Source organism: Hydra vulgaris, chromosome 14 (genome assembly GCF_038396675.1).
Source record: "Hydra vulgaris chromosome 14, alternate assembly HydraT2T_AEP".
In the NCBI taxonomy this organism is placed as follows: domain Eukaryota; kingdom Metazoa; phylum Cnidaria; class Hydrozoa; order Anthoathecata; family Hydridae; genus Hydra; species Hydra vulgaris.
This window is the reverse complement of record NC_088933.1, coordinates 12,609,122-12,635,000: the sequence shown is the minus strand read 5'-3', so window position 1 is coordinate 12,635,000 and position 25,879 is coordinate 12,609,122. Positions and strand designations below refer to the sequence as shown.

At 25.7% G+C, this 25,879-nt stretch overlaps 1 protein-coding gene across 2 annotated transcripts in view; it reads left to right on the top strand.

Annotated features, from left to right (window-relative positions):
• The window catches only part of LOC100205229 (alkaline phosphatase), a 49,180-nt gene extending 23,684 nt beyond the window's left edge, over window positions 1–25,496 (top strand). For both annotated transcript variants that reach the window (XM_065818207.1, XM_065818206.1), the window contains exons 4-9: window positions 1,534–1,758; window positions 11,464–11,706; window positions 11,806–11,943; window positions 15,054–15,161; window positions 24,607–24,882; window positions 25,038–25,496. In XM_065818207.1, the coding sequence (XP_065674279.1) occupies window positions 1,534–1,758; window positions 11,464–11,706; window positions 11,806–11,943; window positions 15,054–15,161; window positions 24,607–24,882; window positions 25,038–25,270 (1,223 nt within the window). In that variant the 3' untranslated portion in view covers window positions 25,271–25,496. The remainder of the gene's footprint in view (window positions 1–1,533; window positions 1,759–11,463; window positions 11,707–11,805; window positions 11,944–15,053; window positions 15,162–24,606; window positions 24,883–25,037) is intronic.
• The last annotated feature ends 383 nt before the right edge of the window (window positions 25,497–25,879 follow it).

Below are 25,879 nucleotides of genomic sequence, written 5' to 3'. Positions count from 1 at the left end.
CTTAGGAACCAATTGAAATTAAACAATAGAATTTTCAGGATGTTCATAATTTACCAAAATATTTAAGTGGTTTGAAAATCAGCAAAATGAGACTTAGGGTTGCATTTTCAAAAAAAATTTGATGTTTTCACATAGAGTCGCCCTTAACTGATTGAAGTTTGTAATGCATCATGATAGCAGTTGACCGTTTTTGAAACTTATTATTAAGTATTGTTGTTCCTTTGTTGTATGAGGTTGAATCCTGAATTGTTGTAAAGGCTCCACATAAAACAAATAAAACTTCAAGATTTCTATCTTCTGGTAGCTTTGCTTTTTTTTAAAGATCTTACTAACATCTTTTTCTAATAAATGTAATGCTACTCGCTTGGATATAAATACTTTTTGAAATATCTTTGCATCCATTGTGACTTTACTTGTTTGATTAAATTTTTGTGAACTCGTAATAAAAAATAATATACAATACTTGGCTTTATTCAAATATATTAAGTCCAAAAACAACGACAGTTAAATAAGTGAAAATGTAATAAAAGGGCATAATTAACATATATGGTTAGCTAAAGTGTTAAATGATAAGTTATGGGAAATGACTTGATATCTTTAGATTAGAGCTGAGATCAGAAAATATTGTGGTATCTAAGGGGTCATTCCATATGAAATCATCCATACCATGTCACTCTTACATCTTTTATTTTAGCCTCATTTACATTACAAATTTGGAATCCTATAGTTTTGCTCAAGGAAATCTTTTTCTAACAAAGAAGTTGTATTAAGAAATTTTGTACTGAAGAAATTGAAATTTAAAAAATTTTTTTTTTTCTGAATAAAACATAAGAATAGTTTAGTTTTATTTAGTGACTAGTTTAGGGGATATGTACCAAGAGGTGAATTAACTTAATCACTTAATTTAAATTACTTAATCACAAAAATATTAGGCAAAAAAACAAATTATTACAACAAAATTTTTTTTTTCTAAGTTGAAAGTCATGAAGGCTCTCATAACTAACAAATGTTCAAGTATGATGTGTATGCAATAGATGTTAATCTAATTCTTAATGACTTTGGTCTATCACATTTTGCGGTTGGTTTAATTGCCCCTTGTATATAGTCATGAGTCATATGGAGGTAATCGGCTCTTGTGCAATTATCCTTTCTTTACTATGCCCATGAGAAGCAAAGGTCATCATGAGGAGAAAGTTGCCTCCTCTTTCCCCCTTCCTATGCCATGATGATATATGACCTAAACTTGTCATTAAATAACACTACTTTGATGTTATATTAAAAAAAAGTGTTTTAAAAATTATTTTATTTTGCATTGTTGCAAAATTTAATTTTTTAAAATTCTGAAAAGATGTTATTTTTGAGGGATTGTTTAGACTGAGTATTGAGTATTGAGTCTAAAATATTAGTTAAGGTACAAAAAGATACTTAAAATTATTTTAGCATCATACAGCTTTATAATATCAATTTTTTTTTACTTTTTATTTAAAAATTTTTTATTCAAATGGTTTATTTTAAATTCAATGAATTTTCAAGGGCTTATTAATGTGAATGAAAATGTCACATATAAAGACTGTGAATCATCTATTGGTAATGAAGTTTTGTCTCTGGCACAGTATGCAGAGTTAGATGGGTTATCAACAGGTGTAGTTACTACAACACGTCTAACACATGCAACTCCTTCAACTGTTTATTCAAGTTCTGCTTCAAGAGGTTGGGAGCATGACAATGCTGTTGAGGACAAACGGTGCAAAGATATAGGTACTTATATATCTTTTTTTACTAATAAAACTCTGAGTATTCACAGGGAAATTTAACAATTTGTTTATCAGATATTTACTTTCAAGCTTAACAATAAAAGGTTGATATCTTATAAAGTTTTTGTTTTGATATGTTTTAATACAACAATAATTAGCAATCCTTCCTAGAAAATGAGTGTGGTTTTTCGTTTTGAATGTCCACGCTTGAGTATTTTATTTTAGAAAACTTGGTCACAGCCATTTGCATGTTTTATTATAAAAGGCGTTGCAGAAAAAAAAAAAAAATTTCAAAAACAAAGAAAGCAAAACTAACAAAATAAGAAATGAAAATACATTTAAATAAAATAAAAAAATAAAAAAATGGATAATTTAAATAGTTTGTGTACTGTTTTTATTTTTGTTTCTTTAGAGTGATTGTTATTCTCAGCAACAAATTCAGATAAGGCGAAGCAAAAAAAACAAAACAGTTTTAAGTTGACATTAAAAAGAATGAATTTCCTATATTTTATTTGTTTTCTTATTTACAGAAGAAAGCGATAATATAAATCGCTGTATGTTAGTAAAATATATTTGTATGATTTTTATGTAACAAGTATGTATTGTTCCTATATGAATAGGTCTATGTAATGCATGTGTATACTTTTATGTATAACTTTTTTTATTATATGTATAATTGTATTTTTGTACAGTTGTATTCATACTTTTAGCTTATTAGGATAAGGCGTTTCCTTTATACGCGGAATGTCTGTGGACCGAATCCCACCACTATCCAATTTTTATTGTTTTTCTTTTCTTTTAAATACCGTTAATCATATATTTACTTTGTAACCATTTATCCTATGACCGTTAGTCATATATTTACTTTGTAACCATTTATCCTTTGTTTTTTGTATATAAAAAATCTTTTCGTTTTATTTTTTTAAAAGATAGACATCTCTTGACATTTAGATTTCTTGTATCATGTAAGCCTTTCAATGCATTTCTAGGTAAGGGGCGCACACATATACTTTTTTAAGCTTCTATCAGGCCATGCCGTCTACACATTTTTTACATAGTCTTAATTGTTTCAGATGACCTATCTATTCCTGTATGTGTTTTATCCCTAATCTTTTAGCGCTTTATAATTTTGGATACCTGTTGTTTTTTCACATTCTGCTCTGTGTCCGTAGTTCTGCATGCCCCCTCTTTTTTGATGTGCTATGTTATCGGTGAACAGTTATTAATAACAAACATCAATTGTTATGCAATTATTAATAACATTTATTATTAATTGTTTACGTATATTTCACCAATAACATAGTAGACCAAAAGGAAAGGAGAAAGTAGAAAAATATAAAAAATATACAGGAAATGATGGGATTCGAACAACAGATATTCCGCGTACAAAGTAAATGCTCTATTCAAATTAGCTAAGCATGCATATGCACTTGTACAAAAAATACAACTATGTAATAAAAAAAGTTATACATTAAAATTATATAAATATATTTTACAAGCAGATAGCAATTTATATTTTTGCTTTCCACTTTAAATAAAAAACAAATAAATTATAGAAAAATCATTCTTTTTAATGTTGGCTAAGAACAGTTTTGTCTTTGCTTTGCTTTATCCAAATTCAATGCTGAAAATAACAACCAATCTAAAAAACAAAAATAAAAACACTACACAAATTATTTAAATTTTTTTAAATTTTTTTTCTGTTTAAATTTATTTTAATTTCCTACTTTGTTAGTTTTGCTTTCTTTGTTTTTGAAACTTAGTTTTTTCTGCAATGCTTAAAGGGATCCCAAACCTATGAGACATGTTGTGTTCATATTAAAGAGGATGATAAAAAAAATATTTGGGCTAAATTTTTTTTGATTAAAACAAAAAATAAATGAATCCCAAGAAAAACTAACTTATTTATTTTAGTCGAAGCTTGCCTTCTCCGTTTTATTGTAGACCTAAAAGTCAGCATAATATACGCCGCAATCTACAGACTAGATAATTTATTCAAGCCTATTTTATTCTTAAGAGTTTCAGTACATGATGTCATTGACTTTTTTGTTTGTTTACATAATTGATCTCTTACGCAAACAAAAAAAATCAATGACCTCATGTACTGAAACTCTTAGGAATAAAACACGGTTTAATAAACTATCAAGTCTGTAGATTGCGGCCTATATTATGCTACTTTTAGGCCTACAATAAAACGGAGGAAGCAAGCTTTAACTAAAATAAATGAGTTAGTTTTTCTTGGTATTTATTTATTCTTTTGTTTTAATCAAAAAATTTAGCCCAAACATTTTGTATATCATTCTTTTTAATATGAACACAACATATCTCAGAGGTTTGGTATTCTTTTAATATAAAAAAATTCTCAAATGGTTGTGACCAAGTTTTCTAAAATAAAATACTCAAGCGTGGATGTACAAGACAAAAAACTACACGTGTTTCCTGGCAAGTCTTGAATAGTGGTGCAGTTGGTTCTGTTAGAGTTTATAATCATTTTTCACCAGGAGCAAAAGTTTTAAAGCAGGCGATACATAATTAAAATGTTTAAAAATTATTGACATGTGATTAGTTGAAAATCACTGTGTACAGCAATTAAATATTAGGTATTTTATAAAAAATCTTATTTAGCATAAAGTTTAATTTCTTTTTGAAAAAAGTTTTTACATTAATTATAAACTATATCCAAGCCATTATATGACATATATATCATACATATGACATCAGTTTCAAGAAAAAAAAAAGTTTTACTGCTCGGCTTAGTCATGAAGAAATAGACTTATCATAACTTATTTGTTCTTTATAAAGCTTTTTTACATAGAAGGCTTCAATTCAAAACACAAAGCAATGAACTTCTTAAAATAAATAACATCTCAACCAATCACATAAAACCTCAAACATGTCACAAATAAAATTTAGAACAAAACTTTGGCAGAGTTTCAGAAAATATTCTCATTTATGTCCTTTTTGGAAGCACAAACAACACTATTTTTATGTTGTCAGTAAAACCAATGAAAAGTGAATTAAAAAGAAAGTTAGCTAATGAATTCAAAAATAGCATAGAGAAAAATGTAAAACTGCTGTAATTTGGTTAGGCAATATTATAGTAAAGGTTATATATGTTTAAACAGTCAAAAATGTTTTTTTAAGTACTACTTTTTAGTGTTCAAAAAAATTTATTTACTTATGTGCAGGACATTTGATTTTAATGTTACAAGGAGGTAAGGAACACAGTGTGAATTAAGGATGGAAAAAATCCCGGTAATTTTCAATCCCGGATACCAGGATTGAAAAATTTGTCCCCGGGATATCCCAGGATGGAGTTAAAATATAATGCAATTGAATACTTTTTAAGTACTCATCAAACACTTAAAAATGATTAATTTAATGATAATATAACTAAAATACTTAATTCATTAATGAACCTAAAATTAAGTTAAAACAACTTTTAACTTAATTTTGTTATATTGTTATATCAACTTGTTTCTCCACGCAGCGGCTTGTTCGCTTTGGTTTGTGTTTTGGAGTTATAGAGTTAAGAGAGGGTTGTAACCACAAAAGTACTCTCCTTGACTGTAGTGGCCCTCTTGGCCTTGGGGAGGTGAATAGTTAAAAAAAAAGCAATAGTAGCAACAGGTAGGGGCGCAGGGGGGGGGGGGCAGCAGAGGCATTTGCCCCCCTCAAAAAAAAAATTTTCAAGTAAATAATTGACTGTAAAATTAGAGTAAAAAAATTAACTGAAAAATGGTCCTTAAACACTATTTCGAGACCCTTTAATCCAGCACTGCCCCCCCCCTTCCCCCAATTTAATATTTGTTCCTACTGGTCTGTAATATGCTAGTTTTATATATATATATATATATATATATATATATATATATATATATATATATATATATATATATGTATGTATATATATATATATATATGTGTATATATATATGTATATATATATATATATATATATATATATATATATATATATATATATATATATATATATATACACATATATATATATATATATATATATATATATATTTATATATATATATATATATATATATATATATATATATATATATATATATATATATATATATATATATATATATATATATATAGATATATATATATATATATATATATATATATATATATATATATATATATATATATATATATATATATATATATATAGATAGATATATATATATAGATATACATATATATATATATATACATATATATATATATATGTATATTTGAAATCGGTCTTCGAAAGATAGAATTTGTTTAAGTTAGACATGGCCTATAAACATACAATGGCAGATGACATAACTAACACTGCAAACCTACCAACAATAACTTTAAAAGTATGTTTAAATAAGATAATGTCAACTTCGCTGAGCAGAAAAAGTAATAACAGTATAACACAAAAAAAATTTAACAGTATAACACATATATAAATTAAATCACAAAGTACATGAATTTAATTCTGTACAAAAGAAATAAATAAAAACGGCGCAAAAGAAATATTTTTTCTTAAAAAGTTCATCTAGTGGGGTTGCAGGAGGTTTGAAAAATCTTACTGAAAACTCGTCAAAATGACACTTTTCTGTCTTTTTTATAAAAGCTTATAGGAATGCAATTATCAAAAAACAGTTAGACATAATATAGACATAAAAATGAGATATAACCTTTGGTGCTACTTTACTTAAGTCCATACAAACATGATAGATGTTAGAAAAGTTGTCTATCATTATGGATTTTACAAAAAAATATATAAATTTTAGAAATGGTAGTGTGTTTAATCATTTAATTATATAATAGGATATTGGAAGAAACATTAATATTTTTTTCTCCTAAAAACTTTTTCTTGTGTGGTCGAAGGGCATTTAAGACGTTTTATTAAAACTTAAATAAAGTTAGTATAACAATCTTATTATTGCTATTTTCAATGTACATAATGTTATTAATATAATATAAATTGAACATAAAACATAGTCAAAATTTGTGGCCTTGGGACTTATATCCCCTCTCCATTATTATTAAAAACCATAAAAATTGGTCAATAAACAGGAACTGGTGTTTGATTTTTTATTTGTTGTTAAGTTGGTCCAATAGCTAATTTGTAAGAAATTTACTAAAAAAATAATTTCCTGACAATTTGCTTTTTAAACATGTTCTATTTATTTAAGAACACTTTGGCATCCTAAATATTGTAATAAAAAATAAAGTATTTCTTTGAAATGATGTAATTGACAAATTTATAACATATATAAAAAGATAGTCTTTATCTACTACAAAAATCTACCAATATTTTTAAACAAACAAAATATCAATTTCATTGCGATAAATGGCTACTTGTGTTCAAACAGTATTAAAATGCCCTAAATTGCATGAGCTATTGGGTAGTGAATTTGAGCTTTGTTTATCAGAGCTGCCTACTCTAAGAGTTTACGATATGGAATTTCATTTCGTGATCAGTTATACATTTGAGTACAAGATGTATGTGCATGCAAATATTTATTAAAATAAAAAGTATTTGGATGCTAGCAAATTCTACAATACCGTTGGTCCCAAAAATTATGCTGTCGATAAACTTGTCCTTGAACAGAACATTGCAAAAGAAATGGGAAAATTGAGAACTACAAAAAAGAAAAGAAATATGTATATGGATGTCATTTAAATAGTTATTTTTTAGTGCAAAACTTGATAAGCTATTTGGTTTGATAAAAGTGAAAAATCTTATAATAAAAGTGGATGCAATTGTTGTCTTTTTAAAGTCCATGTGACTTGCATAGGTCCAAAAGTAGCAAAGATGCCTTTGCAAGAACTTTTTTTTCTACTAGCTTAAAGAAATAAAATTGTTAAAAGTTAAAACAAAAAAGTTAAAAGTTCTTTACAAATAGGATTAGCTGATGTATCAGAGACATCGGTTAACAAGATATTTGGGTAGAAAAAAATCATGCTCTAAAATACCTGGAAAAATTATTGAAGACATATATAGATACTAAAATATCACAAATTTTTTTTGTTAAATTTTGTTGAGACTGTGAATTAAAAAGTGTAGTATAACTGTTTTATTAAAATTAATTATCATAATTTGAGCCCTTATTTTCTCTCTTAGCCGTAGAATTTCAAGCAACAATAGATGATTCAACATTAGCAACAAAAATGCAAATAATTAAGAAAAATTTTTTATATGTAATCTTGAAAAAACATATAGGTAATTTGCAGCTAAAACAATTTTAAATTTTAGAGGAGATGCAGAATAAGGAAGCACAAATGTAATAAGTAGAAAACATCATATGCATAATTAAAATGAAGATTCATTTAATTGATCTAATTAGTTGGAGTTTATATGAACACGAACCATTACTTACAAGTTTATTGTCAAAAGATGAACTTTTAAAATACTCTGATGAATACTTACTCTTAAAGTCTTTCATCAGTAATGATTCTCAACTTTTGATAAGAACCTATAAAGTTTATATTCAACCAATTTTAGAGTTATGTACCCCTGTGTGGAATCCTTATCTCATAAAAGATATACGTCGCATAGAAAAGGTCTAGAAACATTATACAAGAATTGTCTGCAAACGGTGTTGTATTCCATAAAAAGACTATGCTTCAAGACTTGATATTTTCAATCTTGACTCTCTTGAATTCTGGAGAATAAAATTTGATCTTTTAATGACTTTTAAAATTATGCACAACTTGGTTGATTTGCCTTTTTCTGAGTTTTTTACTCTTGCTCCTACTCGTTATTCAACTGTCAATAATTAACATCACGTAACAAATACATCAATGATAGAAGGAAATTTTTTTTCTGGGAAAAAGTTATTAAGATATGGAGTTCTTTACCTCATTAAATGGTGCATTCTTCTTCATTGTCTCCATTTAAACCGAATTTAAAAACATACAATATACAGGCACACTGTTTACTGTTTTAAACTTGGTGTTACATAAGAGTAATTCTCAAATTACCTGTATCACGTTTTTGTATTTTTATTTAAATGCAAATAAATTGAAATAATAATAATAATATTTTAAAATACTTTGATGATACTCTGAATATTTATGATTATAGTAAATAAATTTAATTTTAAATATGTTGTATCTTTTTGAAAACATATTATTTAGGACCAATAAATTTTTAACCCTTCAGAAAGTTTGTGAATTATTGTAGGAACTATATTATTTATTATTTATAGAGCAAATAAATTTTTTCCTCTTCTAATATCCTAGAGCAAACACGGTATACTTACTAGGATGGTTCTAAAAACAATATTTTTTTGAAAATGTCTGTTGGCACCCTCTAAATGTGTTCTATGTAATGAATTAATACTGCATTTAAAATTTTTTAATAAAAAAATTTTTTAGGGGTTGCTCAAGACCCTTAAACATCAGACGGCTCCTTAATATTTTGAAAAAAAAAGTTCTTTAAAAGCATATCATGATGGGTATCAAACGAAGTGAAATTTTATAAAACATCCAAAAACAATAATTATTTTATATAAAGATTACTAGTTTAAATTTTATGGCTAAAAAATATCGTTTTTTAAAAAAAGTGCATATTTTCATAGTTTTTTTAAATAAATTTTTTTAATTTGTGTTTTCATAAATTTTTTTTAATTATTTTTGAGATTTTTATAAAATTTCGCTTCTTTTCTTCCGTCTAATGTGTTTGAATGACATTAAGAAAAGTAGCACCAAATATTATGTTTTATTTTTATGTCCATATTATGTTTAATTGTTTATTGACAATTGTGTTACCTTAAAGATTGGTATAAAAAAGGCCAAAAAATGCTAATTGATGAGTTTTTAATAAAACTGACATTTTTCAAACACCTTACCCTCTTTACTAGACAACTTTTTAATTAAAAAAATTATTCACGTCTCTCCTAATATCCTAATACATAAAAAAAATATATTGTGTGCACTTCCATATTCAAAATTTGAAAAGTACGACCCATCCTATTGTTGAGTTTATTTTTTTAAATATTAACAGCATTATTAAGATGATTGGTTAGACTGTTTAATTGGTTAAAAATCTTATTTGTAAAAAAATAAGTTTTTCCATTTAAATTAATCTTTTTTTTTTACTTTTTTACTTTTTAAAGTTATTACCTCTTATTTTTGGATATAAATTATTTATTGGTAGGTATATCCAATTTACATAATGATCCAAAATACTTTGTTTTTATTCTATTTTATAATATTCTGTTATATCTTATTTCTCTTTGTATTTCTAATGTTGCTAACCCAAATATTTTATTTATGTCATTTTTTTAATAATTATTCGAAATTAGCGAATCAGAATTTAAAAGTAACAATCATTCAAACAGCAGTTTCGTTAAGTTTTTATCTAAGTCATGAACAGTATGGCAGTTATGTTAAGTTTTTTTCTAGACTTTTTGTAGACTTTTTTTTTTACTTTTTTACTTTTTAAGTCATTAAGTCAATACTTGAAATAATGATTTATTTGATCGATGATTTTGTGTGCTTTTCTGCAATCATATTTACATGGTTTTTCCATTTTATATCACCAGATATAAAGACACCTAAATCTTGTTCCTGGGTTTTAGAATAATTTAATAATTTTCAGTGCTTTTTGGTTGACCAAATTCCTAATTTTTCCTAGTGCATAATTGTAACAATGTTTTGAAATGAACTTGCATGTAAATTTTAGGTGATCATTTAAATATACATTTGAAAAAGAAGCTTTAAATAACTGTAGCAAGTATGAGTTTTAATAATGTTAGCGAGTATATTGGTCACAAACATTAGTACAAAAGTTAATTAGTAGTAAAAAGTAGTTTCAATCGCCTACTTTTGTTACTTAGCACAACTTGTTACTTAGCTACTCTTGTTACTTAGCACCTACTCTTGTTACTTAGCACCACCAATCACATACTCTTGTTACTTAGCACAGTGTTTTATCAAAGTTTGTTCTTTGAAGTTGAGTTTGAAGAAAGATTAAAAAAGAATTTGGTAATATTTGTATTGTATAGTAAATTTTGTAAGAAAAATTAAAAGTGTAGCTCATTATCTGTTATATATTTTTTTGAATTAAAAGGTTTATCATAGCATGTCACCAAGCTTAGGTTTCTTTTGTATAAAAATGGGTTTTTAAATGTCCAAAAATGCAAAATGTGAATAAAGTTTTTAAATTGCTATGATCTAAAACATTTGCAATTTGATTCAACTGCTTTCATAATAAAAAGAGAAATATTAAAATAAAGAGCAACAAAAGTTATTTTTCTCCTAACCAATGTAAGTTTTAACTTATTAAAAAAAAAAAAAAATGGCCTGACACTAGCAGGCAACACATTCAATATTTTTAAATCATGGTAGTTTTAAATCATGGTGGTTTTAAACCATGGTATTTTAAAACTACATGAATAGCTGTAGGTTGTATTTAAGAAAACCATTTAAAAAAATATTATTTTCTTGTTTATATATCACCTTATCTTTTTTATGACTTTATAACTGATCTTACCATATACATAGGTATGTACCATGTACATACCTATGTATATGGTAACAAAGAAATAACAAGTTATTACATTAAATTAATTGCTTTACTTTATTTTTGTTTATTTAGCAAATGTATTTCAGTCTATTCGTGTATTTATAAAGTTTAAGATTTTTTTCAAAAATTTTTTAGTTATTTTATTGTGAAACAGTTTAAGCCTTTTATTTACAGCCAGCCAGCTGATTGATTTTAAGTATGGAAATGGTCTTGAAGTAGCTTTAGGTGGAGGACGGTCTGCATTTCTTCCTAACTCAACGATTGATCAAAAGACAAATAAAACTTATAAAAGAGGTGATGGCAGAAATCTTCTTGAGGAATGGACTAATAAAACTTCTAGTAATGGTAAATATGAGTATGTTTCTAACGCAGCTCAGTTTAGAAATCTAAAACCAGAAGCTGTTGATCATGTGCTTGGTAAGATTTTTTCTAGTTACTATAGTTATTTGTTGTTTAATTTTTGTAATTAAAATATATAATTTTTATTAGTAATGTGCAATGTTTTTATTTAAACAGGAATCTTTAATTATGACCATTTGAGTTATTCTTACTATCGCTTAAATGGAACAGACGAGCCATCTTTAGTTGAAATGGTTGAATTTGCTGTCAAAGTACTCAGCAAAAATTCTAAAGGATTTTTCTTGTTAGTTGAAGGTTAGTACTTTTTTAATTAACATATGTTGTGTGGAATGTGATTAACACGTTCTAAGGATTCAGTTTAACATGTTCTTGTGGTACAGTATACTTTGTCAGCAAGGACAGCATTTCATTTTCTTCTCAGCAAGGATATGCTGTTTCAGCTGAACTGCATAGTGTTCTTTACAGCTATTTTTTTTTTACTGATGTCAATTGTTGATTAATATAGTCTCAATGTTTTCTTTATTCACTTTTTTTTATTTTTTTATTAAGTCAAAGCAATTTTGATCTGTAAAATGTAATCATTTTATTTACGTTTTTTTTTTATACATATGTGTTATTTATCTAATATTTAAAAATACTAGGGCAAATAAAAAATGGACAAATTTAATTATTTTAATAAAAAATAATAATGGAAAACAAATAATTATGGTATTAATAAGTACATTTGTTTTCAGTACAAAGTAAATTAGTGCATAATAAAAACTACAGCCAGGCCTTTATGGGCTGATATCTTAGCAACCAATACAATAATATAATAAAATATTATATATAGTTGTATTTTTTTTAACATAGAGTAAGGCAATTGACTAATTGCTTCAGCCAAACACATTATTATTTATTTTTAGATAAATATTACCTTAAAAAACATAATCACAACCTTGACAAACAAGGCCGCTGCGCACAGTAATAAGTTGAGTGTGGTACTACTAAGGATGCGATGAGAATCAAACTCTATAGGAAATTATGCATAGTTTATGCATATTTTCTAAGCATGGTTTTTGCATATAGTGTGTATATAATTTCAAAAATTACGCATAGGTTAACTAACAAAATTCAAAAAGAAATTGCACCTAATTTATTGGAAACTCTCTATTTATGTGTTTGCATAATTTCTTTTGTGTTTTTCCAGTTATCAAGATTTTTTAAAGTCAAGATAAAAAATTGTATACATTAAAAACAGCAATGCAAAAAAAAACTTCTTAACTTTTCAACAAAGACATTAAATAAGAAATCCTGGCATGACTTGAATTTATTAAAATGGCTGTACTCATAGCTAAATATGTTATGAAAATTATTATTCATATATTATCTTTTTTTGAAGAAATAAAATGAAACTGTCATTAATAACACTGATAAACAAATAAAATTTTATTGTGCAAATCTTGTTAACTAGGTGGTTTTTTAAAACAAATTAAATATGCTGATTTCAAATATGCAAACCATTTTTCACCATCACGTCAAGTTGTAAAGATATTTGGGTTCAAATCTTTAGTATTTAAGGTAAAGTCCCTAATATTGTCGAAAAAAAAGTTATTCAAAAGTATGTCAACCTGGGTCTCAAAAGAAGCGTATTTTCATATAGATTTTAGAAAAGATAAATATTTTTACTTAAAATTTATTAACAAAAAAGATTATGTGAAAAAATGCTAAAGACTTTAAAAAAAATTTTAACAAAATGTTTCTCAGCAATAATACAAAAAGTACTTATTTTTATTACAAACAAATACCATTTTTAAAATCTCTATGAAAATACGCTTCTTTTGAGACCCAGGTTGACATACTTTTGAATAACTTTTTTTTCGACAATTTTAGGGACTTTACCTTTAATACAAAAGATTTGAACCCAAATATCTTTACAACTTGACGTGATGGTGGAAAATGGTTTGCATATTTGAAATCAGCATATTTAATTTGTTTTAAAAAACCACCTAGTTAACAAGATTTGCACAATAAAATTTTATTTATTTATCAGTGTAATTTATTTTTTTATAGTGTTTTTTTTTTTTTTTAACTTTTTTTTTGTTATTCACCCTCCTCAAGGCTGATAAGGCCACTACAAATGAATGAAATAAATGTTAAAATAATTTTTAAATTGCCAATAACCTATCTAATATTTAACAATATTATTTATAAAACTGTTAAAATATAAATTTTGATACAGACAGCTCTCAAAGATTTTAAATAACTGTCTATATTTTTATTGCCAATATATTAGTAGGATTAAATTTTTTTTTAAATAGTGTTATATTTTTGAAAAAATGTAAAATCAAAATCTTAAAACCTCAATTGTTTATGTGCTTATTCATCATATTCACTTATTATATCATCATTATTATTTTTTCTCTTTATTCAATAATTTTTTATAAAATGTAAAAAAAATAATTTAAAAATCTTGGCTATAGGTTTACAATTAATGATTAATATAAAACTTCTTATTGTAAACTTCATACAAAAAGGGAAGGGAGAAATGATAGCATACAAAGAAGGGAGGGAGAAGGGTTGCCTAATAATTATTAATACCAGTTTTGATACTTTAGTTTCTTCTGTTAATGCAACAGTTGTTGGTGTTGTTAAATGGTTTGATAAATATCAACATTACATCTTCTGTTATATTGGCGGTTTCACTAAAAAAATAGAACCTATTTTTATTGCTAATAATGATTTTAGTAAACATTTATTAAAAGAATTATGTAATCCTTAATGTATTATGAGATCATTTTTGCAATGATTGTCAAATTTGCAGAAGGCCAACTATAACATCTTTTTCAAAATCATAATCTTTTTTCATAATCTCAGTAGTATTCTCCTTTAATAATAGACACCAGCCGGAAGCTAATTCAAGCTGTCTATCAAAAAATATATATCACAACAATAGCACATGGCATATGATATGAAAAACTTTAGTTTTTTTTTAATAAACTTTCACATATGCTAAAGATATATACTTTAATGCATAAAAAGAATTGGTTTCCCAGTTACAACAGTTGAGTTTCCAGTAATAAAATTAGCTTTGTTGAATTTTTTTTATAAAAAGAGTGGTTTGTAATGGTTATTCATTAATCACTTATAAATTAATTACATTTGTAAATACAACCTTGTTAATGTTACATTAACAAGATTGTATTTACCATAACCGTATTACAACATATATAATATATATATATATATATATATATATATATATATTTATATATATATATATATATATATATATATATATATTTATTTATATTTATATATATATATATATATATATATATATATATATATATATATATATATATATATATATATATATATATATATATATATATAGGTATAAATAAAATTATTTTTGTTTACAGGCGGTCGAATTGATCATGGTCATCATGCCAACAAAGCTTTCCATGCTCTTCATGATGCAGTGGAATTGAATCATGCTGTTCAAAAAGCAAAAGACATTACTGACCCAAGTAACCTTTTCATCACTATTTTATAAAAAAAAAATTTTTATGACATAAGATGTGTTTGTAAAAACACAAGTTAAGTTAAGATCATCTTGGTTAATTAAGTTTATCCAGGTAATTTAGGTAAACAAAACAAAATGTTTCTATAAAATTAGGTAATATAGCTAAACAAAACAAAATATTCCTATAAAATATTAATATTATTTATTGGTCAAAAAAGTTGAAAATAGTCACCATTAGGAAAATTTTATTTAATATTTATTGATTGATTAGTGTTTGCAGTTATATAAATTATTGAAAAACAAGTTTTTAAATTATTAAAAAATTATTTAAACATGTTTATATTATATTAAAAATTTAAATAAATGAATATAAAATTTATATTTTTTAAAATAGTTTTATTTATTAGTTAAAATGTATTTTTGATGCATTTTTATAATATATTTAGCCAAATATTTTTATGTTTAAGAACAAAAAATTAATTAAAAAACAGTATAATATTTCTTTATTTAATTGTTTATTTAATTCATTATTTTCTGTATAGCTTTTTTTAGTTAGTATTTAAAATGCAAAATAAACTATTATTGTTAATCCCATTTTCAAAAAATTCATAGCTTTCACAATTTTCGAAAATTTAGTTGAAGTTAAAAATTTTACCATATCTGTTATGAACTAAATAATAGAAATTTGTATTTAGTTCATAACTTTTTACTTAAAAGACTACAATTGAAACAAACAAAGAATGATAATAATATGATTGAAACAAAAAGTTTTATAAAAGTATTTGAGTCAATTTAAGTTTTATATTCAAACAACTGTTACAATATAGAATGATTTTTTGCACCATAGTAACTGGGGATTAAAAGTGGATTCTCTTTAATTAACCAAAGCATAAAAAATTGTGGTTGAGACCTGGATAATCATCAACATGAAATACAAATTCCCATGTTCATGGATGAGAAATATGGTTGCAATATGGCAATTTTTTCTGATTAGTGACATGTGGTTTAACTAAGAAGCATATCACTTCAGATGTTCATTAAAAATATTAGGTTGATTTGTGGCTTACTTCAAAAGGTTCTTTTATGGAATCCATATGTTAACAGAATGAAACATTAGTGGCTAGTAGAGTTGCTTTAAGTAACTTAAGTACTTAAGTAATTGTTTAAACAAATCAAGTACTTAAGTAAATTTTTTTTACTTAAGTATAATCAAGTAATTTTTTTTTTCCAAACTAAATCAACAGGAAATTGATATTTTATAAAAATTTATGTAAAAGTTGTCTAATTTTTAATTTTAAACCCTAAAATTAAAGTATTATCATTTTTAGTTTAAATTTTGATTATTTCTTTGTTTTGTCTTACCATATTTTCCAAAAAAAGATTATAGTTTAAACTATCCAAAAATTTATAAATTATAAATTATAAGAAATTATAGCAGGAGATATGTATTTAGGTCTTTCTTAGGATCTTAAAGATCCTAAAGCATCAACAGTTGAATGTAAAGCCTCCAATGTTGAAACTAAAGAATCTTTACAAAAAAAGAATAAGACTGACTTCACCATTTCTTGCTCAAAACTCCAATTTAATAAAAAACAAGGCTTACTTAAATGTTTTTGATTTCATCAAAAAAGAAAGGGTTAAATATGATGGATCAATTGACCATCCAAAAATGCTTAAAAAATTGCACTGTACTTTAAAGTTTTTATCAGCATCATCAATTGTTACAGAAAGTTGCTTTAGTGCTTTTGACTTTCTTTTTTTTTCATTAAAAATTAGAGAACCTCTTTAAGTGATAAATTAATAGAAATTTTAAGTTTTCAGCATTCTATCTTGAAAGTTTAGTAAGCTTATGATTTGTTATACACTGTTAAAAATTTGCCGTAGATTCAACAGAGAATGTCTGGCAGCAAAGTGGTAGCACTTTCTCCGTAAAAATTAACGATTTCCGTAGTTTCTATTTTCCATGAAAATCAATGGCAAAAGTCTTTTAAATAAGATTCAGAACTTTCTCCGTAAAATTTACGGTTTCTGTATTTCATACAAATTAACGGAAAAACTCTGTTAATTCAGCAAATAGACAGTAATTTAACTCATTTTGCAGAGTTTACATGAAAGTCAAAAATAAATGAATAGAATTCAAGTTGTTATAAAAATGTTATTCAACTATTAAGAAAGTAGCCTCTTACAAATCATTTAAGAAAATCTATTTCAATCATATATACCATATGCAAAACGTGCTAAGCTTAAAATATATCAATTTCTGCTGGTGCACAACTATGAGTAGCTCAGTTTTTACACATTTTCATAAATTCAATTTACTCCTCATATGTCGATGAAATTATTATTATAGTAATAATAGTTATAATAAATACAAACCAATTATATTATATTATAGTAGTTATTGTATATATTATATAATATTTGTAATAACAAATAATATTTTGTTATGACAAATTGTAATATATTATAACAGTTATTATATATATTATATTATAATAGTTATAATAAATATAAACAAAACGTCTTTTGATCTATTGATGTTCTGTTCATTGAAACAGCGCTAGTTTGTTTACAAAACTTCTGGGTGATGTCCAACATTGTTTTTTACTAGTTTTTTTTTCAATTTAATTTCCTTTTTCAGGATTCATTTTTGCAATACATCGTAATAATAATTAGGTCAGATTAATAAGATTAATAAGTAAATAATAAATCATTATTTACAGTAAAAAAAAGAAAAGAAAGTAATGTTGAAAATATTTAAAAATTGTATGTAGAGCAAGCATGTAGAGCGTACTCTCGAGTCCCTATTTAAAGGGAGGGAAGGGCGGTTTTATTAATTTTTGGTAAATTTTATCACCGCAAGCTTGTTAAGTTTTATTGAATTTTTCTTGTTATCAAAAAAAAAAAAATCAGTGAAAATTGACCTTAAATATTAGAAAATAATTGATTCAGTCATTGATGAAAACAAAAACTTTTGGTGTAAAAAGGCTTTAAAAATTACTGACCAAGTAAATCTCGATTTGTCGAAAATGAGCTATTTCTTACCAAAGTATAAAACTTATATCAGCATTTTAAATCCTATTGAAATTATTTTAAAACAGCTGTTAGAAAATGGGCATTTGAACTCAAGCCGCGCTAGGTTTAAATAGTTTTATGCATGTTATGTAAAAAATATTAGTTTGGATTTATAAATTGAAATTTTTTATAAAAAAATCCATTTATGGTAAAATAAGAAAATTCCCATATATGTATTTTTTAATAATTCAATCAAAATTAATCAATATAGTATAAATTATATAAATACAAACAAATAATTAAATAATAATTTAACAAATATTAACATCAAATTTTCTATTCTACAGATAACTTATTCAAAAACCACGGTTATAAATAATTTAAATCAGATAACGAGAATAATAATTAAAAGAGTTTTTTTAAAAAGACTGCACTACAAAAAAGTAGATATAAAAATACGTCTAACATTATTTTATTTAATATATACCTTCTTTCCACGCGTTTATCCTCCTCGTTTATTCTCCTCCAGCAAATTTCCATATTGAGGCCACATACCAAAGTTTCAGTTCACTAAAGAGCATCATAACTACTTCCCGGACCAAGAGTAAGTAATTTTTAGAAGAATGAAGAATATTAGAAAGTTAGAAGTTGAGTTAGAAAGTTGGCATTGAGACAGTGGACAGTATTGCACTAGGTGTTAGAATCTGCAACTTTTGTTCAATATCAAGTTCACTTGATACGTATAATTTTTACATATGTTACGTATTTACCCTTGTTACGTATAATGTTTTACATAATTTATGTAAATTTTATTATATTATATATATATAATATATATATATATATATATATATATATATATATATATATATATATATATATATATATATATATTTTAAGAAACATAAATAATCTCAAATAAATACATTGTCAATCGCAAACTCAAGATAATGCCTAAATAAAATTGTAAATAAAACTTGACTCATTAGTAAATTATGTTTTATTTATGCAATAAGATGCTATTATTAATGCAATAAGATCTTTTTCTTATGAATTTAATTTTTTAAAGTTCATATTGTTTAGTGTTTTTTTTTTATATACTATAAAAACGTAACACTAAATAATATGAACTTTGAAAATCTAATACATAAAAAAAGGTTTTTTTACCATGCAAATCCTATATAATATTGGAAACTAATTTTCAGAAGTACCTATTTTTGATAAATATCTATATTTATTTATAACAGCGTCTTTAATCTGAATTAAAAAAAATATTTTGCGAATGCACTTCTTTAAAAACATATAGCACTTTAGTTCCAGTAAAACATAAAAGCTGTACTAAAATATACAGTAAAAATCCGCAATTGAAAGTTACGGAACTTCTCCATATCATAAATACGGACAAAATCATATAAAGCGATGTGATTATCTCAAAAGTCTTAAAGCTATAGGTAAAAGACCGTAATTTATTGAAAACGGATTTTTTCTGTAACATAACAAAGGAAAAGGTCTGATAAATACTCCGGAGTTTTTTCAATGTGTTTCGCTCAAAAATGTAAAATTAGATGTAATTTTTCATTGTTTGGAAAATAACTAAAATTACTTAAGTTACTTAAGTAGTTTGAAAAAAATTATTTGAAATTACTTAATTTTTTTCCATTACTTGAACACCCCTAGTGGCTAGGGAAGGGCAGTACTTAAAACATTAAATAAAAATCAGTTTTTACAATAAAGGTTTTATTTTATTGAGAAATGCTACAATTAAACTTACATTTCTTATCTAATTTTTAAAAGTTAATCTAAGCTTAAATAAAACAGTTAGCAGAGAAATGTCATTTGTCCAATTCTTTCAAAACAAAAATAGTTGGGCCTTCATTGTTTCTCTAATAAATGATTTTAACAACTTGTATTTATTATAAATTATTACATTATTTAAATTCTTTTAAACCCTAATTTGTAATGTAATATATTTTATTAAAATATTTTATTAAATATGGTTTAATCCAAAGTAAAAAATCATAAAGATAAAGACTGTTAATTGCTAAAACCTATTGTGGTTTTAGTTTCAAGTTATTAATTTGCATGTCATTGAGTTGCATGCCATATTTTTTCAATTCGAACCTTTCAAATTTTAAATAAAATGAAAGACCTATTTAGATTGTCATAATTAGCTTATTTTTCAAAATGTGTTTGAGTTTCAGAGTTGAGAAAAAAGTACAACAATAGACCTATTCACAGTTCCAATAATTTCGTGCGCGCGTATATAGTAGTACGTCATGGTTCCTTATGCGCAGAATTGCATAAAAAAAAAACTAAATACTCAGATATATTAGGAAAGCATTTTTGAAAGAAAAATTTGTTTAGGGGAAGTTAAGGCGCAATGGATCGGATTTCTTTATTTTTTAAATTAAGCAAAAGTTAAAATAAGTATTTTATTTTTTTCAAGGCGGAAGGATTAAGATATGTCCTTCATGATAAGAAATCACTAAAACCAAAATATTTATTATCTAATGGCTCACAGAAAGGTTTGAAGTGAGCTTTATTGCGTTATTCATTGTGCCCTAGTACTGGGGCACAGTGAACCTATGAACACAGCTGTGAATTAATGATAGTGAATAGGGGCATAACCAAATAACTATGAGGCTGAGGAAGTAAAGACACTGTACGCCATAGTTTTGGGACTTTTTATTACTTTTTATTACTTTTTATTAGTTAAATAAGTATAAAAGCGAAAAAACATTGAAAAAAATTGAGAAGAAAAAAAATGAGTTTTATTGATAACAAAACTTATAAAAATATAAAAAAAAAATAAAAACTTATTCAAATAATATTATTCATAACTTGAAACTAATAAATTCATTTTTATCTATTTTGTTTGTTAAAAATGCATGATTTTAATCTTTAAGATCGTTAATGGGGCTAACAATCGGGTAACAGTAAATTAACTAATTTACTGTTACCCGATCCACTGTGCCCCACCATAACAAATTAAGCTTAAGTTTTATTTTATATGTCTAATTTCTTGGGATATGAGTGTTATTAAAGGAAAAGCTAAACTACTAACAGAAAGCATAAATATCAATAATCCGAATAAAAAACTTCAACTTTTAAAATTATTTCAACCATAATCTCCATAACAAACATAAGGAAAGTTAGAAAATTTACTTTAGTTAGCTAAAAACAAAAATTACCTACCAAAAACCGGTAATCAAAAATTGTGGTAACAACTATAATCAAAGATGGCTGATATAGGAGCACATTAAGTTATTACATTATCAAAATGAACAAAATATATATATATGTATATATATATATTTTGTTCATTTTGATAATGTAATAATTATAACGTACATATGTATATATATATATATATATATATATATATATATATATATATATATATATATATATATATATATATATATATATATATATATATATATATATATACAGTGTCGGACAAAACGAGTGCAACCAAATAATGCTAATTTAGTTTCTTTATATAAAAGTGCTGCATTTTTTCAATTTAGAGAAATAACTATGTAACTGTTTAGAGACAAAGTTCTTCAAGTTTTATTCATCACAAAGTTCATCATTTGTACACGAAAATTAATAAATTAATCAAAAGTATTAAAAAAAGTTGATTTCCTTCTGGACAAAACAAGTGCAACTCGACAAAATGTTGACCAAGCTGTATTTCGCTATCAATATTTCGTGGCGAATCCTTTGTTGTCGATCACAGCCTTGCATCTTCGAGGCATAGATTCGATCAGGTGATCAATGAAACTTTGTGGAATCGCTGCCTAGGCCTTTTGGATTTGTTCAAACAGTTGATCCTTATTACGAACATCTTCACAATTAATTCTGCGGTTGACGATCTCCCACAGGTTCTCGATAGGGTTGAGATCCGGAGAATGAGGCGGCCAATCCATCACCAATAGATGGTTGCCTTGAAACCCCTGCTTGACTACTTTTGCAGTGTGTTTCGGATCGTTGTCTTGCTGAAAAACCCATTTTATTGGCATATTCCATTCAGCATAAGGTAACATAACATCTTTCTGGATATTTTTATACATGAAACGGTCCATTATTCCATCGTTTCGATGTATTGGACCTAGACCGTTAGCAGAAAAACACCCCCAGACCATTACATTGCCTTCACCATGCTTTACGGTCTTATGGCAGTAACGTAAATCGAGGCGTTTTCCGGCAGGTCGACGTACACGGCAAATGCCATCACTCCCAATGATGTTAACTTCGATTCATCACTGAACAGGACAGTTCGCAATTTCTGCACATTCCAGATAATATGAGATGTAGCAAACAGGAGTCTTTTCTTCTGGACAGCACGTCATCTGATTGTTCGGTCCGATACATGCAGCTCTAATTGCTTTTGTATCTCGACTGATGATATCCAGGGATCCTTCTTGACGGATCTGACGATCATAGAATCCTCTCTAGAAGTGGTGGAATGCATCTTCCACCTTTGTTGTCTGCTGCCAACTTGCCCGTAGAACGATATTTGGAACATAGTCTTGATACGGTCCATTTTTTCACGCGATATTTATCACAAATACTTTTTTGTGACATTCCACTTACGTAATCGCCAATAATTTTCTTTCTTAGTTCCAATCCATGACTGTCGGGAGCCGTTTTTGCACTTGAAGTCGTAAAAATAATAAAAATAAATAATCACACTTATCAAGGATTACCGTGTTACATTTACCTTGTGATGATACAATAATGCTCTGTGGAACACAACGTCTTGGTTGGATGTGGACTGTATTGATGTAATGAAACACTTGTTGTATTTCACTTCTTGTATTAATGTTCTTCAATAAAACACTTTGATAAAACTCACTTCGATAAACTTTCTTGATAATACTGACTGATTGACTTCCGTACACTGACTGAATTACATGTCGATTTACATGTCTCTTATATAGTAAAATAAACCTGTGTGAACCTGTTCTGGAAGATTCTAGATGCTTCTTTTCGATGCTTCTGGAAGCTTCTAGATGCATCTGGATGCTTCTGAATGTTTCTAGATAATTCTGGATGCTTCCAGATGCTCCTTCCGGAAACTTCCGGAAGCTTCTGCATGCTTCCGGAAACTTCTGGAAACGTCTGGATACTTCCTTTAGTTATTAAAAAACTTCCGCGACATTGACACGGACCAGACTCAAGAAAATGAAACAAACCAAAAAGTCGCACTTGTTTTGTCCGCTGCAAAACGGCACTCGTCAACGAAATCCTGCCTGTGCGCCGTCACCTGTCAGCTGATTGCTCGCGTCATGGCATGCTATGACTCCAGACTCCTGAACTGTTTGCTGTGGTAGTATAGTTCGTTTCGTTTTTAAGACATGTAAAATTAGGAACACTTTTTAGCATTGTTCAATGTTGGTTGCAAATGTTTTGTCCAATACTGTATATATATATATATATATATATATATATATATATATATATATATATATATATATATATATATATATATATATATATATATATATATATATATATATATATATATATATATATATATATATATATATATATATATATATGTATATATATTTATATATATATATTTATATATATATATTTATATATATATATACATATATATATATATATATATATATATATATATATATATATATATACATATATATATATATATATATATATATATATATATATATATGTATATATATTTATATATATATATTTATATATATATATTTATATATATATATACATATATATATATATATATATATATATATATTTATATATATATATATTTATATATATATATTTATATATATATATATATATATATATTTATATATATATGTATATATATATGTATATATATATATATATATATATATATATATATATATATATATATATATATATATATATATATATATATATATATATATATATATATTATTTTGCATTCTTCTTTCCCAAAAACTTATTTTTATTTTTCAATACTAAATACTATTCAAAGCTTTTAGACTCAACGTACTATTTTTTTTTTCCCCTTCATATGAACAGTATAGATTTTAGACTTGAAATGGGTAAAAAAAAAACTTACATAAAGCTAAATCAATGTCTTCTTTACGAAAAAACAAAAAGATCTTTAGTAAACAACTGTTTCTTTCAAGGTTACTATCTTAATTTATATTTGTATTTACTTGTTTTCATGCGATTCTGCGCATAAAGAACCATGACGCACTATTAAATATGTGCACTTGAAATTATCGGAACTATGAAGGCGTCTATTAAGAAAAAAATCTCGTTAAAAAAGTTATTTAAAAAACAATAATTAGCCTTAACTATAATGGCCCTTTGGATCTTATGAGATTCCTCGTAAAGAAAGGAAACAAAAAAGTGATCATCATTGTTATATTTTTTCTTAGATGAGACTCTCCTAATAGTTACAGCTGATCATTCACACGTGTTTACATTAGGAGGATACCAAAGTCGTGGAAACCCCATTTTTAATTTAGTGAATAGAGAAGACTTCATAGCACAAGATAATAAGACATACTCAACTTTAGCATATTTAAATGGTCCTGGTGCTGAAATTAACAAGGAAAGAAGAAATGTCACGCAAGATGATCTTTCTAATCCAGATTATAGGTACCCTAGCTTGGTACCATTAGAGGACGAAACCCATGGAGGAGAAGATGTTGGTAAGAAAGAAAGTTTACTTTTATGACTAGTGTAACTCTTATATATGATTTTGTAACGAATATTTTATGTTATTTATATTAATTATATTATTATATACTGAATATACTTTTACATTAATATAATATATTTTTAATCTAAATATTTATATTTTTAGGTATATATGCTCGTGGACCTCAGTCTCATTTAGTTTCAGGTGTTGTCGAGCAAAACTATATATTTCACGTTATGGACTATGCACTGTGTTTAACTAAAGAAAAAAAGACAATATGCGAGGAAGAAGGGTTGATCAACCCCAAAACCACCCCAAAACCAAGTTCCTCGCCATCAATCTGCTTTTCTGTGATTGGTTTGATATTATTGCAAACAATGCTTTTTTTCTTCAATTAAACATTTATATTTTAAATAGCAAACTTACATAAAAATATATATAAATAATTCATATTTGTAAAGTAAATTTAAACCTTTTTTTATTTATTTGCGATGTACCAATATCGCAAATTTATGAGAATCTAGACACGTATACTATCTTTATGTGAATCTAGATACGTATAGTATCTTGATGAGAATTTAGATACTATTTTTTATGAGAATCTAAATATAAATACTATCTTTATGAGAATGTTGATATTTCTATCTACTACTAAATATTGAAAATAAATAAAAAATTAAAAATGTAGATTTCGTTAATTAAGGCAGGAACCTGCAAAACAATGCAGTCTTTTCACCAAGAACAGGTAACATTAAACACAAAAAGCGCATTTATTAAACATTGGAATTGCTTTTATTTGCTATCTGACAAAAACAATTGCAATTGATACAAAAATCAACATTAAAAAGATTTATTAAAATATTGATTTATTAAAATATTTATCAAATATTGTACAAAAAAAACAGTTAAATTCTAATAAAAAAAACAAAAACAAAAAAACAATTAACTTCTAATAAAAAAAATAACTGGTTAATAAATTTAGCTTTACTTTTTTAATGGTCATAAAC